The 15,737-nt window shown below is 41.9% G+C and overlaps 1 protein-coding gene and 1 long non-coding RNA gene across 8 annotated transcripts; one reads left to right on the top strand and one right to left on the bottom strand.

Annotated features, from left to right (window-relative positions):
• Positions 1 to 2,205: 2,205 nt before the first annotated feature.
• Positions 2,206 to 9,806, bottom strand: LOC121085079. The gene is made up of 3 exons (XR_005826947.1): positions 9,727 to 9,806; positions 6,065 to 6,138; positions 2,206 to 3,171 (listed from the first exon to the last, which is right to left on the bottom strand). It is a non-coding gene; the product is annotated as an uncharacterized LOC121085079 (long non-coding RNA).
• A 136-nt stretch (positions 9,807 to 9,942) lies between these two features.
• On the top strand, positions 9,943 to 15,737 carry GMNN (geminin DNA replication inhibitor). Of its 7 annotated transcripts, none has more exons than XM_040588828.1 (7): positions 9,943 to 10,033; positions 10,590 to 10,653; positions 12,371 to 12,466; positions 12,825 to 12,963; positions 13,430 to 13,512; positions 13,587 to 13,697; positions 15,246 to 15,737. In XM_040588828.1, exons 2-7 carry the CDS (start codon positions 10,597 to 10,599, stop codon positions 15,447 to 15,449), a joined length of 690 nt encoding a protein of 229 aa, XP_040444762.1. In that variant the 5' UTR covers positions 9,943 to 10,033; positions 10,590 to 10,596; the 3' UTR covers positions 15,450 to 15,737. The 7 variants fall into 7 exon arrangements, with proteins under 7 accessions (XP_040444762.1, XP_040444760.1, XP_040444761.1 ...); XM_040588826.1 differs by having other exon boundaries at positions 12,368 to 12,466; XM_040588827.1 differs by having other exon boundaries at positions 9,964 to 10,026; positions 12,368 to 12,466.

Genomic DNA, 15,737 nt, shown 5'->3' with positions numbered 1-15,737 from the left:
TTCCAGAGACGCAAACCTCATCCTTGGAGAAAACTAAGCACATGTGGGGTTATCCTACACGGAAAAGCTTCCGCCTCCCCCCTTCCACCTTCCCTGCAACGGAAGCGAAGCGAGGCCGCAGCTGGCTCCTGCGGGGCTCCCCTGGGCCCGCAGCCCCGAGGCAAGCGGGCAGCCCTCAGGCGAGCGGGCAGCCCCCAGGCGAGCGGGCAGCCCCGCCACGCTCAGCGCTCAGCGCAGGGCCCCGGCCCCACCCGCCCGGCAGCGCAGTACCGCGGCCTGCCCCCGCCCGAGGGGTGAGCCGGGGAAAAGGCAAAACTCGAGGGCTGAGAGAAGAATGATTTAGTACTTTTAAGTAAAATACAGTAACAATTGTAATGAAAGGGAGCGAGAGAGAGGAGTAAAAACTCAAACGGAAAACAAAAAACCCCAAGTGAGTCACGAACCACTTGGTGCCAGATGCCCCGTGCCCAGCCAGCCCCCGAGCAGGGAGCAGCAATCGGCACCCCCGGCAAATTCCCCCCAGCGTATATGCTCAGCATGACGCCCCATAGTATGGAATATCCCTTTGGGTTACCTGTCGTGGCTGTGTTCCCTCCCAGCTTCTTGTGCCACCCCCCACCCCCCACCCCCCCACCCCCACCCCCCCCGAGCCTGAGGAACTTAAAGTCCTGGACTTGGTATAAGCATTACTTAGCGACCACTAAAACCATCCGTGTGCTATCAACATTGTTCTCACACCAAATCCAAAACACAGCACTGCACCAGCTACTAAGAAGAAAATTAACTCTATCCAGCTGAAACCAGGACACAGGGAAAGCCTGCCATCCAAAACTGCCCAGGCTGGAGGGAGGTGCTTCCAAAGCACCAGGCAGCGCAGGTTGGTGCTGTGCTGCACCAGGGCCAAGGGGATGGTGACCCGCTGGTTTGCCCTGCAGTGTGACACAGGCCTCCCGGGTGGGTGAAGGCATCTCTCACACCTTCCCTCTGGAAGCTGGTGCCTGTGACTCACCAGAACAGCGAGGATATTACAAAGATTACAAGCAGAAGACAAGCACGGGCACCGTCTATCCCATTTGAGTGTTTCAAAGCCCCTGCAGCATGGCAATGGCACTCTCCACTAAACTCCTGTAGATTTCAGTCTTTTTTTCCCCTGGTCTCTGCTCTTACTTGCCTCTGCTGGTTTCCCTTGTTCTCTCCTGACCTTCATACTAGTTACTTTCCTTTAGCACACCTTTTCTTTACACACTTTTCCTTGGACACCTTGTCGACCGACCTTCCTCCTGCCTGTCTTGCAGGCAGCTGCTGTGTCACAGCCCTTAGACCTCACTGCCTTCACCTGGTGCTAGTCAGGCTCCCCGATGCAAACACTCCCTCTTGCCTTCTCTGTCACAGGCACTACCCAGAATGCCCCTCCATTGTTTGAATAGGAACAGAGCAGAAACAGATAATTTTTACCCATTTAGAGACTGCTGTTCACTCCCAATGGCCACGCCTATTGAAAATAACCCATTATTTGGAGGTAAAAAGCAAGGCATCTAAATAGTAATATTGCATTAGCTCTGCACGGCTGCAATTACTTCAAAATGCCAACATTTTGTAGCTATAATATGTCTGGCCTTAACAAGAGCTGTGTTTAGACACCCACTTTTTCAGTCAAAGCATTTTCGTTTGCTGTGCTGCCCTGTACGGCATTTTGTGCTGCAGGCTGAAATTCTGCGTGTCTGCTGCTATTTTAAGCTGTGACTCACACTTGGCCTGTGACCTCTTTGTGCTGGCACAGCCAATGCAAAGGAGGCCCTTGGTACAGCAGCACTGCATGATGTGGGCACTGCCCCAGCACAGAAGGCCCTCTAAGGGAGCTGGCGCCTTGCCTGACCGTGGAGGAGAAAGGAAGGAGTTTTCTTCCAGCCCAGTAACTCCAGCTGCCCTCTCAAGTGCAGGGATGCAGCCAGAGCTACTGCACTTTGTCACAAGGCGTCGGGCAGCTGCCTAGCCCCAGGCTGAGGAATGCATCCCCAAAATTTTGTGAAATGTAGTTCTAGCACACAGTTTTTCTTCTGGAGGATTTTCTAGAAGAGCTATGAGGAGAGGAATAGATATACTTACAGGGGAAAAAATCTATACTTAGAAGAAATGGGAGATCGAGTACAGAATGTAACATGTTAAGCAGTCATCAGCTTAACATGGGGAGGTGGGGAACTGAAATCACTCCAGGTTCCTGTGTATGGATTGCTGCTCCTCCTTATATAGGCAACTACCTCCCTTATCAAATTCAGCAAAGATTTCTTTCTTTTCATTCATTGGCTAGTAAAGATATCCTGACAACATTTACCCAAATGAGTACATCAACCAACCAAAATATGTTTATAATACATGTATGTTCAGAAATATCTGCACTGTTAAAGCCATGAGTAATAGCTGAATCTTGTCCTACTTTTATACAATTGTGCTTCTTTTCCTCCATCATGCACAATGATGAAGCTCATATAGTTGAAAAATATCTGCATCTTAGAATATATATTAAGTAACACTTACTACTGCATGAAGGGAGAGTTAAGACTTAGCAAAATAAATATTTGTATGCCATTTATCCATAATTCTGTTGACCAGACAACTTATATTATTGTTATGCTTCTTACTGGTTATGCAACGTTGTACCGTTTATAAGAGAGGCTTCTGTGCCTGTGAGTTAGTGCGTGTTTTGCAATTTTAACACTTGCTCTAGTGACAAACTGCCTCTCTTCAAATCTGGTTTAAAACAATATATAAGCTTTATCATCAAGACAAGAGAAATGTGCATGGTATAGAAAACAAACCCAGCAAGTACGTTGTGGCAGTATATGCAAAAGAGGCAACAGTTCTTTTTTTAGGCTTCAGTCCTATTAGCACAGCAATACTGTTTCTTGTGCATGTTAAATCTAGGCTGAGCAAAAGTCAGTAGAACGGATCAGCTTCTGCTCGTTTAACATAGCACAAAGAAGCTGGTATCCTTTAGTCTCTCCGGAAGTGAGGAGGGCTTTGTACATTACCACATAGCTGCAGTCCTGTAGTTTTTGAGGAAATCAAATGCATGCATATCCCTAGGGTCTTCGGTTTCTGCAGTGGGGTGGGGGTGACACTGTTCAGCTGTCATCCCAGAGAAATACAGGATCAGGCAGCATGGGCAATACTCTCTGTGAAGGTAGGAAAGACCTTGTCACAAAAATGTATTCCTTGGGAGATAAAGTTTTGAGTAATTGTAGTTTTGAGAAGCACTGCAAGTTTGGAATGTCTGGTTGCTTGTACATTTTTTCCATTTCTACTCTGAAAAACTTGTATTTTCTATTCACCATTTTATTGTTTCCTTGCTGTTTTCAGTGAAATTAAGTACTGTAGGTTTTTTTCACATTTTGGTTGCATAATAAGTTGTGCTTTTTTCTGTAAACTAAAAACGATTGATAACTTTATAGAAACACCTTGTTGGGGGGGGGTTCCCCAAAATTTATGTGATTTCAGAGTCTAAAGTCTGTTTTCAGAATTAAATGTTTACTCATAAGCATGTGGGCAAGATTGTGCTCTAAAGCCTCTGTTCCTAATTGCCAGCTTAAAAATTAGTTACTTAAGGCTTAATAATTTCTAGTTAATAATCAGTTTTTAACAGATTGTAGCAAATTGATATATATGTTATAGACATAGTTAGGAAGAGATGAGGTGGATACTGTTATCTGTTTATACTTTCCATGCATTCTGTACTGGCTGTGTATGTTAGAAGTAGTATCACCCCTGAAGCTACTTGCTTCAAAACCAGAACTATGATTAATTTAGTGCCAAATGTTTATGCATCAGACAAAAATAAATTAGTATTCTTTCTAAATTCAAACACGACAAATTAGGTGGCAATTGAACTCTTTCATATACTTCAGAATATACTGTGATTTATTCTTTTCTGCCTTTAGAGAAAACATTCATTTCTAAGACATAACAGGAATGCTTTTGTGTTGAGAAATGGCAGTGTTTAATGCATAAAACATTCCTTACATCATGTTGTGGATGATGTAAGGAATGTTTTATGGTGTGGATATATCCACTGCACAGTTATTGCTACAATATTAAGCTTCATTCATCACTTCCCTATGTCCTGCCTTCTAGTCATATGGCTGTGGTCATAAAATGGGCTTTGCATTCTTGAGCACATAAGGTATTGATCCTAACCTTTGGATGAACCATACCTACTATCTTGCTGTGTTTGTTCTGCCTTAACAATTATACGTGCGTGTGTCTATCTATCTATCTATCTATCTATCTGTCTATCTATCTATCTATCTATCCATATATATATACACACTTAAATACACTTGATTATGTGCAGTCTCATTTTCTGCTGTTGCTTTATGTGTATGAGTCTGATGGGTAGCCAAGGGGGGAAAAGCCCTCCCCTTGAGTCACGAGGTTAAGAAGGGACCCCCTTGCTGTCTAAACTTCTCAGGAGTCTAGGTGCAGTAACATCCAATCCTAGTCTCAGACTTGGTGAATGGTTTATGTCTTAAAAGACTGTATGTACAGCCACTTATCAGTCAGTCAACACTTGCCTGTCAGAACCCTCTCAAGGTCTTTCATTGCAACAGTTTCACAAAGTTGAAAAAATAGATGTTTTATTAAAGCAGCAGATATAACAAATTCGGAATTGCTGTTGATAAATGCACTTGCTGCAAAAATTGAGCTCAAGTTAAGACTTCAGCACTTTTGCTAGCAATACTTTCCCAGGTAACATCTGACATATTTGGAGATACGAGTCTTACCAAAGAGGCTTGGGGAGGAGAGAGGTCCAGGCCCATTGACCCATCTGGTCGTTGTAGTTCTTATCTTCAAAACAGAGGATTCTTAATGCCAGATTTCTACTCATGATGAGGTGGAACTAAATCAATTGCTGTGTGCCGATTGGCCCTTAGCAAGGATTGCCAGTTTTGGAAGGCCAGTGGGGCCCGGTGGTTCGTCATGGGGCTGGAGCTTCGGTACAGATGTACCTGGCTTTAATGAACCATCACCAGGCTGTGAGGCACCCACCGCGAGTATCGTTCAGTTGACTTGAGTGTTAGACTGCACCTGTCACATGTGTTTTATGAGATAAGCATGTTGCCAAAGTCAAACCCTGCTACTCCCTGCTGACTCATGGTAACTTCTGTAATCAGCACCAGCAGCTCTGGTGTCCCACATTGAGTGTGTGCAGTTATTATGTCAAAAGTTTCTCAATGCCTTTGCTGTGATGATAGCTTCCCCAAGCACTGACACCCAATTAATTGCCTCTTTGAGTATTGGTAGTTATTTAACAGCTTAGCCATTTGTTTTGTATAACAAATGCACATCCTGTCTCTTAAAACTTTGCATTTATTTTGGAAATGTCTGAAATGCATTAAAACCAATCCCTGCCTGAACTTTGCATGTAAACATGCCATTCAGGTTCCACTGGACAAAGTGTTTTGACATCTGAAAGACTATTGACTCTTTGTCACTGTACTGTGTCATTTTTGTGTTCTCAGTGATGTGCAAATGCATTTGTCTTTATTAGACTGGTTTGATCTATCAAAACCAAAGATAGTCATGTTCCAGTGTAGGTTTTGTGTTTGCTCAGCAGGTGCCTGCAAGAGTAAGAGTAAAATCGGAAACAAGTTTTTTTTTTATTTGTTCACTCTGTAAATAATATTCTAAATACTTGTAGTCAACAGAATTGAAAGTGGCTTTAGATTAATAATTCCTAGCCTTTATAGAGAATGTTTTATTTTTAAATCTAAAGCACTATATAAATATTGTGGATTTTTTTCCAAGGTAAATCCATAGCTGAGAAGGTTAGGACTTAACAGTGTTTTAAAGGATGTCATAGTGACTCACACAGTAACAGTACTTAACTAGAGGAAATTCAGAAGGCGAGATGTAGATTTTTCTTTCAACCTTTCACCACTGAAGCACTAAGGATCACTGTTCACAGGACAATCTTCTATTTAATGTATGAAAATTGCAGACTCTCTGGAGAGATTTAATTAATAGCAGCCATCATTGAAAAATGGAAAAATGGAAAAATCCATTATACCTGGACTGTGCTGTGTTTAAAATCCATTCTTTGGACAGAGCTTCATTAGCATGCAGCTTTCCGTGCTGATTGGCCTAGGGAAGAGAAGACAAATCATGAACTTCTTGTCGGTAACACACGGAACACCCTTCTATTCGACGTTAACGCCCCAGAAACAAGAGGCTGAGGGAGGGAAAGCGTTAGGCAACGTGATGCCGCGCTGCCACCTAGTGCCACCCGGCGGATTGCGGGGAGCCGTTTTATCCTTTACGTAAATGGCATTTTCATTGGACAGAGGGGCCAAAAGAACAGCAGCAAGGGACCCTGGGAGCCACAACTCCTGTTTCTTGATTCAGAGGTCCCAAACCCAGCCTCGGGGCTTCCTTCCCTGGGCCCTTTTGCAGGTCTTGCACCCAGAGCAGGGCTGAGGCAAGACATTCACGTGCTTCAGAGGCACAACACTGCACTGACTCCCTTGACCCTCTCCACAGTAGTTGTCTGCATCTAAAACAGTTAAAGCAGGTGCTTACATTAAATACTAATAAATAGGAAGGAGTTCATGATATATGTGTAATTTAATTTACAAAATACAAAATTACAATGTAATTTACCTGCACTTAATGTGGCAGGTAGAAATAAAGACTCTTAAGCACCCCAGAGCTAGGTAATTATCTGTGGATTACAGCACAGGCCTTGACAAAAAGCACAATGTGACTGTCAAATAGAAATACTGTTTTGCCAGTACTTGATTCAGATAGCCAAGTCCAAATGCTCTCTGTGTAATGCTTAGGAAGTTTCCACACACAGGCGTCTAAAGAAGTCTGGACTCCAGAGTTATTGGAGACCGGGTGGTACGTTCCCACCTATTCCCATGTTCCCAGGCATGCAAAGTCCTCCAAAAAGCTTTTTTTCAGTTGTTATTTGCTATAAAAACTGATAACATTTATCAATAGCGATGGAGTATAAAAGCTGTAAAAAGTACACATTCTCTACTGACATGAATAATCTAACAAATTGGCTGAGCTTTATGGGAAACCTTGGCATGTTTGCTTAGGCTTACTTGAAGTACAAATAGTCATAAGTATTCATGACAGAGAGTTCTATTTTTTATGAAACAAACAAGCTGAAATGCATTATATTGCAGTCAATCTGAAGAAATACATGTTCTGCTAGCATTGGCTTGACAGATTTTTGCATGTAAAAATGCCATAACCCCTATTTAAATTTAACCTTTGTCCACAAAAGTTTTTTTATTATAGTATTACAGTTATTAGAGTATTTTGTATTTTTACACTTACAAATAGGAATTATTACAATAAAGTAACCTAAAACATTTTGGTGAGATTTTTATATAATTACACTGGTTTCCCACAGTTGAAACTATGAATAAGCTTCTAATAATAAGCTCCAAGGACTCATTCTGACATGGTGAAGGGATTCTTTACAAGCCTTTCAAACTGAAGAAACCGAACTGAAGGAAAACTGAGACATGGTGGTTCATAAGACGTGTTCTTCAGCTGGCTAAACTGAAGGAGTGGCAGCTTTGTAATAAACCTCCAGATCACTGCCTCCAGCAAGGAACAAATTGAAAGGCAAAACAAACTGAACTGTGACAGAACCATATCCCATTACCTTGACCCCCCTCCAATTACCAACATTTTGAAAAGCAGTTATTCCACTTCTGAACTGTAAATGAACTAAAAATTTTTATGAACTAAAAGTGAATTTTGAAAAGGTAATCTTTGACAAAATTTCATTTGAAAACATTAGCGTTACAAAAATTGCATCACAGTCATAAAATACACACATTGCATTTTATGTATATAAATATATGCATGCATATAATTTAAGTATTTTGTATAATGTATTTGATGTTGCATATTTATATTGCTATATAGCAATACATAAAATATAAAAATAGGAATACTCTGATACTGTGTTTATGTGCACAGTACCTGTATCCAGATCTTTCTGAAAGAAGATTCAATGCTGCTAAGATTTATGTGTATATTTGACTGGAGTTTAGCATATCTGCTAGTATTATGGAATATGGAAATTTCAATTTTTCTGCTAGGTTCAACAAGAATTAAATTAACTTAAGAGCATGGACTTTTTTTTTTAGTACTGTACCAGAACAACAGTAATTTGGATAACATTTCTGCATGTTATTTTCATTTTCTTGATAGAAGACAAAGCTTACTGAGGTAACAGCTTGCTGATGACACTATATTACTATTAAGTGAATAGGAATAGAGGTGACTGACAAGCTGCAGAAGGGCATTATGGAATTGAGTAAGTGGCAAATACAGCAGTCAATGAAATTCAATGTAGGTAAACATAAAAGGTCATACATAGAAAAAAAACCCCCTTAATTTCACATATCAAGTGAAAGACTTTGAAATGACCATTATTCAAGAATAAATTCTTAGTATTATGGCAGGTATTTCCCCAAGAATGTCTGCCTGCTGTTCAGCAGTCATTAAAAAGCCAAATCAAACAGCACCCAGATCACAAAAGAACAGAAATACGGAACAGCTTTCATGTAAGGGATGGCTAAGTTAACCTGGGAGAGAAAACTGGAGGGGAATCTGTTTAACAGTGGCCTAGATGAGGACCAATTTTTTGTTGTCTCTTTCAGTACAAGGACTAGGGACATCAAACGAAGCTACAGGAATTGGGTTCAAATGAAAAAATAAAGGAGGGAGTCCTTCAGACAATGGATATTTGAGCTCTAGAAGTACTTGCCAAAGGATATTGTGGACAATGAGTTTAAATGGATCAATGGGAGGCCGAACAAGTTTATGCAAGAGAGATCAGCATTATTTCCTTATCCTTGTTTAAAGATTTCCCAATTCATCATTTTTTATGTTCTGCCTTTCTTTCATTGGACCATGACATTCCCCTTAAGGCCATTTCCCCTTGTAATTGCCATACGGTTTATTTCCAAACAGGAGACTGACAGAATGGCATGTTAAATAAACATTTGTCTCTGTAATTATCCTAATGTCTAATACCTCCATCATATCACCTGGAAAAAATGTTGATAGCTGCTCTAAGCTAGCTATGAGACCTGGATTGCAAGGAATATGTCCTTAACTACATTCACTCACAAGTCAGCAGAAAACACTATTAGCATAAATGAATGTGCAAATATTTGTGAGAACATATTTGTAAAGTGGCCTCTAACAAAGTTAACAGCATACCTTATGCATAATTAATGCAGAGCTGTAGTCTATGTCGTATGTAAAATTGTTGTTTATCAGTTGTTGTGGCTTAACCATGTTAATTTTCTTCCTTGGTTTTGCAGCCTGTACTGTATTTAGATAGGAGTGATAATGGTAAAAGTTGCTATGTGATTAAATTTGGCTTGGTACAATGTCTTTATAAAATACAACAAATAACAGAAGTGAGAAAGCAGTGAGGAAGCAGTTGGAGAGACTTAGTATCCAGTTTCAATGCACTGGAAGGTTTTGAGTATGGAACCAGTAGACCTAAGCATGCATGTAACAGCCAGGTGAGGCAAGGCTTGTGTGTTTCATTTCCTACAGCTTTAGTTCAGATGACTCCAGCCTAGGGGTAGGTGGCACCAGACAGGTCTGTGACCCCCTCTCCCCGAGGCCCTAGAAGGGCCAGGACGTGCAGTTCATAGCTGAGGTGCCTCATAACCCAGTGCTGTACTCTACCTTCTCCTCACGACGCACAGCTCTCCCGCCCCACCTCCGGAGCCACCGGCTCCGCCGAACCGCCCGCCAGCCTCGGCCCCCTCAGGCCCCCAGCCTCCCGCCACCGGCCCGCGGGGCGTGGCTCCGCCGGCGGCATGGGCGAACAAGGCCTGTGATTGGCTCGGAAAGTGGCCGGCGGGTCACGTGACGGTGACACCCCCCCCACCCCCCCCCCCCCCCCCGCGCTCCTTATAGGCGCACGCCGGGCGGGTGCGGGTCGCTGGTTGTGTGTGCAGGCGCTGGCGGGGCTGCGCGGCGGCGGCTGGCGGTGAGTGGGGCCGGGCACGGCCGGCCAGGCGGGCAGGCAGTTGGGGGAGGCGGACGGCTGGGCCTCGGGTTCCCTCTCGGTTGGGCGCACGGGAGACCGCAGGTTGTCATGGCCGCTTTCGGGTCTTGGCGGGCTCCCGCCTCTCTTCCCCATTGGCCGCGCCGGCGAGCGGGGAGGAACGTTTCGGGCACGGCTGGCGGGAGCGGGAGGGCGCCGTCCCCTTCCCCTCCCCCCGCCATCTTGAGAGAGTGTGGGACACCGTTCCCGTGGAAGGGCCTAGGGGGGCTGTGGTCCGTGGTGGCGTCTGCGGTGGGCTGGTGTGGCGGCACGAGGTGTCCCTCTCAGGGCTTCGCGTGCCCAGCGCGCTCGCAGCTCGTGTCGGGGGGGGGGGGGGGGGGGCGTGAGGGGCGCCGGGGGAGCCTAACGACCACGCGATTCGTGGCAGGGGTCTTAATGCTGTCAGAGAAATGGTTAAACTGAAATAGTATCATTTTGTAACTAGTGTCCCTGAGCTTTAGTTGCGGGCGAGTGTTACTAATATTTTCCTTTTTTTTAGTGATCCTATGAATTTCAAAATGACACAGAAAATGAATGCAGCAAAATCATCAGGATCTTTGCAGGTATGGGTTTTAAAGTCTTGAAGCTGGAATATGGGAGCAGATAAGGGATAAAAAATAGAAGATGAAATTTACGAAGAATATCTGAAACGCTGTGATTGCTTTATTCAGAGGCTTGCACTCAGTTCTCTGGGAAACGTTCCATCTGTCTGTTTTATATCCACTGAGGGAATGCAAAGGGATCTGTTGCAGTGTGCTTCTACCAGGGTTCTGTCCTCCTGGCTTGAGTAAACCTCTTGGCAGGCAATATGGCTTGGGAACACTGTCCTGCTTGGCCATATGTGCTTGTGACTACTTTTGGTTTTTACTTTGACACTGAACTTGCTGTCTCTCCCATGTGGTATTTTTTTAGGTGCTGGCTACCTACCTTGGTTAAGTCTGTTTTGACTTGAGCATGTTTTAACTGAAGTGTTTGTGCAGGCCGTTCTTTTTCTGAAGTCACCCTTATGAGCCATAATTGCCTTAGAATTGGTGGAAATGCTGAAAGGATTTAGGCTCTTAAGAGGTGACTGATAAGTTACTAAAGCTTATAACCTATTCCAGTCTTACTACAAGACACTTCTGTTGAACTTTTTAACGTAGACTGTAATGTGAGTTGTACAAATACCATACAAAATAAGAGGTTAGTAGTCCTCTGTCATGACGGATAGAGTGATTGTAATGAAAAATTCTGATATTAATGAAAACTGCCAATTGATGTCTGACTGGTATACGTAGTAATCTTGTCCTATAGTGACTCTAGGGTATAAGTTCCTTAGTGTGTATTTCTGCACTAAGGGGTTAACTCGGGTATTGGTCAATAATTTCTTGGCAGAGTATACTTAACTTTGACTTCCAATAGCAGCAAGCAGTGTCTGACACACGGTGTGATTCTTGTTCCCACAGCATTTAGTGTTTGTCTTGTAGTTCAACAGTAGTATAATTGGTGGCAGAAACTACCGTGGGAAAGGTGAATTGTCATGTGAAGTACAGTGTGAATCAGTAACTTTCTCACGCTGGTATGGCATTGTATTCTGGCTATTCTTGCTTGGTTGTCTGCCATTGTTTGCTGTCCCATGGTGGCAGCTTAACCAACCCAATCAGAACACTTTAATGCAGGAAATGAGTATTTATGCATGGCAGGAAAGGTGATAAACATACTGTTCATACAAAACAATAGCCTGTCTGCATCGATGCAAGGAAGCTTTAGACCCACTTTAATGGATAATCGAAGCAATACATTAGTTCAGTGAACACCAGTTGAGGGTGTGTTCACAGGTAGCAAAAACTTCAGGTACTGCTTGAAGTGATGTGTGTGACTTCACCACATAAACTTGCAATTGCAGTCACTTTTGTCTCTTGTCCCTCAATGTCTAATTGAAGTTGTCAAATACAACTTTGAGAGCTTCGGCTGAAGTTCATGTGTCACAGCACTGTAAATGGTCTTGAAGTCTGGTCAGAATATTTCTGCTATAAGACCTGTTCAAATTCCTATTTGAAAGGTAAGGGTTTTCTGAGAGGTGGGGACTGAGCATAGCTTAATGTGATTAAGATCAGTCTTTGCTACAAGTAACTAGATGCACTTCTTTACATAAACCTTAACATAGGCTAAAGTACCATCTTTTTTCCCTTGGAAGGGTGAACCATGGGTTACCTTAATGGAAATGTAACTAATTCCTAAGATTCAGTTTATGTAGGGAAGAGTAGCAACTGTGTGAAGCCATATTTGTCTTTCTAGAAGTACCTCACAGACACAGCATGCAGTGCTGCTCCAAGACGGACTCTTAAAATGATTCAGCCTTCAGCAACAGGTTGCCTGGTGGGCAGATGTAATGAGGTATGAGTTCAAAGATAACCTATAGCTGTGTAGTTATTTCTACTCGTAGCAAAATGCTTTTGAGCTTTTAACTGAAAACTAATATACTTGAAAAAACACGCAAGCTGCTTATTAGTATGATACAAGCTTACTTTTTTAGTAATATTAAAAAATAGCAATTTCAGAGTACTTCAGGAAATGTTAAAATTTTTTTGTTAAACCTGTGGGTATCAAAGATGTCTAAATTGGAACTCTAAGGTGAAGAAAGTGGGGCTCGTAATGACTGACTTGCAGTCATGAGTGGGCACATTTACAAGTTTGTATTTTTAAAAAAGCTGAAATGTTGCTCTGAAGTTAAACCTGCCTGTGTTTTATGCAGAAGAAATCTTCAGTCAAAAGGAAACTCTGGAATAACAAGTTTACCTCAAAGGCTTGTAAAGCTGAGGTGTCTGTGGACAAAGAGCAAGACAATGAGAATATGAATAATGGCATTCAAGCTGTAGATCTCATGATGAAAGGTATGTGGCGATTTCTGAAATATTTTCTTGCGCTTAAAATGCTGTGCTCCCATTGGAATATAACTTGAAACATGGTTTTGTCAGTTAGGTAAGGGCTTTCTTTTTTTAGTGGCTAGCAGGAATTAATGATACGTAATTCTCTGTAGCATATAAGAATGAGTTCATGGTAACCAGTAGCTGAGGACCATTGTGTGTAACAGTGTTAAAAAGAAGTCTTGTTGCTTTGGCTTGGCTGCCAATGCTTGAACAGCTTCTTGAAGACTGCCTGTATAGCCATTAATACGGTGTAGGATCACTGTTTTCTGTAAGCTTATGTCTCTAGTTGTAAATTTATAACTGATCCCTGGGAAAACTATATGGAGAGTTTTTATCACAGTTCATAGAACACTTCTATACAAGTTAGATAGCTTAAGGTGATCTCAAGAATTCAGTCTTGGCACAGACTTACTGTAGCTTCATACTTCAGGAAGTCCTTCATCTCAGTATTGGAAAGAAGTGGCTGAAGAAAGGAGGAAGGCTCTGTATGAAGTGCTTCAAGAAAATGAGAAGGTAGCTAGTGAAAGATAATTTCTTTATCACTGGCTATTGTCTTCCTGTTTTAACATTTTGTCATTTGAACTTAGCTGCACAAAGAAATCGAACAGAAAGATGGTGAAATTGCTCGCCTGAAAGAAGAAAACGAGGAGTTAATGTCCCTTGCTGAACATGTGCATTACATGACCAACATGATTGAGGTACTTAAAGGAATTTTGAGCTAATCTTGTAGAAGGAAAAAGGGAGAAATCAGCAAAGATATATTTAATGAATTCTGTTTTGTGTATGTACAACTCTTCATTTTAAAATTACTATCTTTACCTGTTTCCTGTGGAATTAGCCTAATTTAGAGGCATAAAGCCCCTTCTAGGGGATGCGTTTTTCCTACCTTGGAGCCCACAGGAGTAATGAAAAGGTACTAAGAGCAATGTTTCCTGAAGAGGAGTTTGAACCTATTGTCTTAATAGGCTTTGCATGATAGGAATGGTGACAAGGGAAGGAAGGGTTCATTTTCACTTTCCTGAGATGACTTAAATTCACATGCCTAATAGTCTGTGTGAGGCTGCTGGCTAAATGAAGTGTTTGTGTCCTTTATGTCCCTGTTTCAAGTTTAGGTCCTCAAAGTGGAGCAGTGAAAGGGAGGGGGGAGGCACCTGTGCTCTTTAAAGTCAGGGTTTCACTGAGGGACTGCCAATTTTGTGACCCAAAAATGGGTAGTACATGGTCTGTAGGGTTCATAAACTTGTAAATTTCGAAACAGCTTCCTCTTAGAATTCCTTGGGGGCAGGTAGTTCTGCCACTGATTCCATGACTTCTCCACCAGGAGTAGATTGTAACAGCCTCTGAAGCTGTAATAAATACATAGCTGTAGAACCTTGATACTAAAACTATAAGTTGGTTTTGTAGGGTTGAGCTCTGAACTGGGATATGGAGCTGTGTGTCTGGCAAATGCTTTGATTCCCTGACTAGTCTGGGGAAGTGGAAACAAAATGGAAGATTACTGCAAGCAACTTGATGGAGTTAATTTTTAGTTAGTGCAATTATTTAGATCAATCTGGAAAGACTCCACTAATTTGCTACACTTGAAACATTTTGGTATTCAGGGAGTGCTGCTTTTGAGTGATAAAGCCACAGGCAGAAATTAAATGTCTTAAGAACTTAAAGAACTAGTGTAGTTGGAAACTTTTCCACAGTTCCTCATTAAGTTCACTTATGTAAGCTGCTCACTTCTGAGGCTTTTAATGAGCCTTAAATGATACATCAAACAACCAGAAGCCTCAAAAGCAGCCTCTGACAGTCCGGTTTTTCTTCCTTAGATCAGGTTAGGTGAGGAACTTTTATCAAGTGTTAGAAAATGGTGCATCTTCTTGTTCATCTAGATCTAATGTAGCTTCACTATCTCCAATTAAAAATAATGAACTTAATTGTTGTATAGTAATCTTTATAAAATTAAACCTATATAGTATTATAGTAATATTTAACTTGGGAAGCAGTTTCCCATATTTTAGGTTGCCTAAGACAAAACATGTCCTACTGAAGGACTCAAGGAAGACTTAACAGTCAACAAAGAGATGTGCTCTGTGAGTTAGAGATAGCAATTTCAGTTGAACTTGTCTTAAGATTTGAGGAATGTTTTAATTATCTTCACTTGGCAACTGTTTATATAGTTTTCTTAATTCAGTATGCACTGTCTTATTTCACTGGTTAAGTAGAAAGTCTTAAGTTCACTGTCTCCTGTTTCGTTCTAGAGGCTAACTGGGCAAGCACCTGACAATTTTGAGATGATGCAGAGTCTGGCTATAGAGGAGTCCAAAAAAGAAAATGAAGAGCTTAACTGTGAACTTGATGCAGAGAGCAACTCTGAAGAAGGGCCATCACAAGTATCAGGTGGCTTAAGGGGGAGTATGTCAGTTCTTGCTTCAAAAGAAGGAAATAATTTGCAGCTGGAATGACAAATAGGATTATGTGGTTTTTAATTGCAGGCTTCCTTTTGAAAGGATATACTGAAACTTCTCAGGCATAGAAACTTGTGGAAGCATTGCATTACAGGTGTCAGTTTTTAACTGGAGTTATGTAGCAGTGGGAGTATCTGGATACTGTGTAGAAAACTTACTACAGGCTGCACTTAGTTGCTTGTATAAATGCAAATACTGTGTATTTCAAACAGTTGTGTAAATATCTTATCAGTTGGTCTGATATGATACATGAAAATTGATAAATAAATCTTTGCCATACCAAAA

The sequence above is a fragment of the Falco naumanni genome, chromosome 3, assembly GCF_017639655.2.
Source record: "Falco naumanni isolate bFalNau1 chromosome 3, bFalNau1.pat, whole genome shotgun sequence".
Lineage (NCBI taxonomy): Eukaryota > Metazoa > Chordata > Aves > Falconiformes > Falconidae > Falco > Falco naumanni.
The sequence above is the reverse complement of the archived record's forward strand: the minus strand, read 5'-3'. Positions and strand labels throughout refer to the sequence as shown.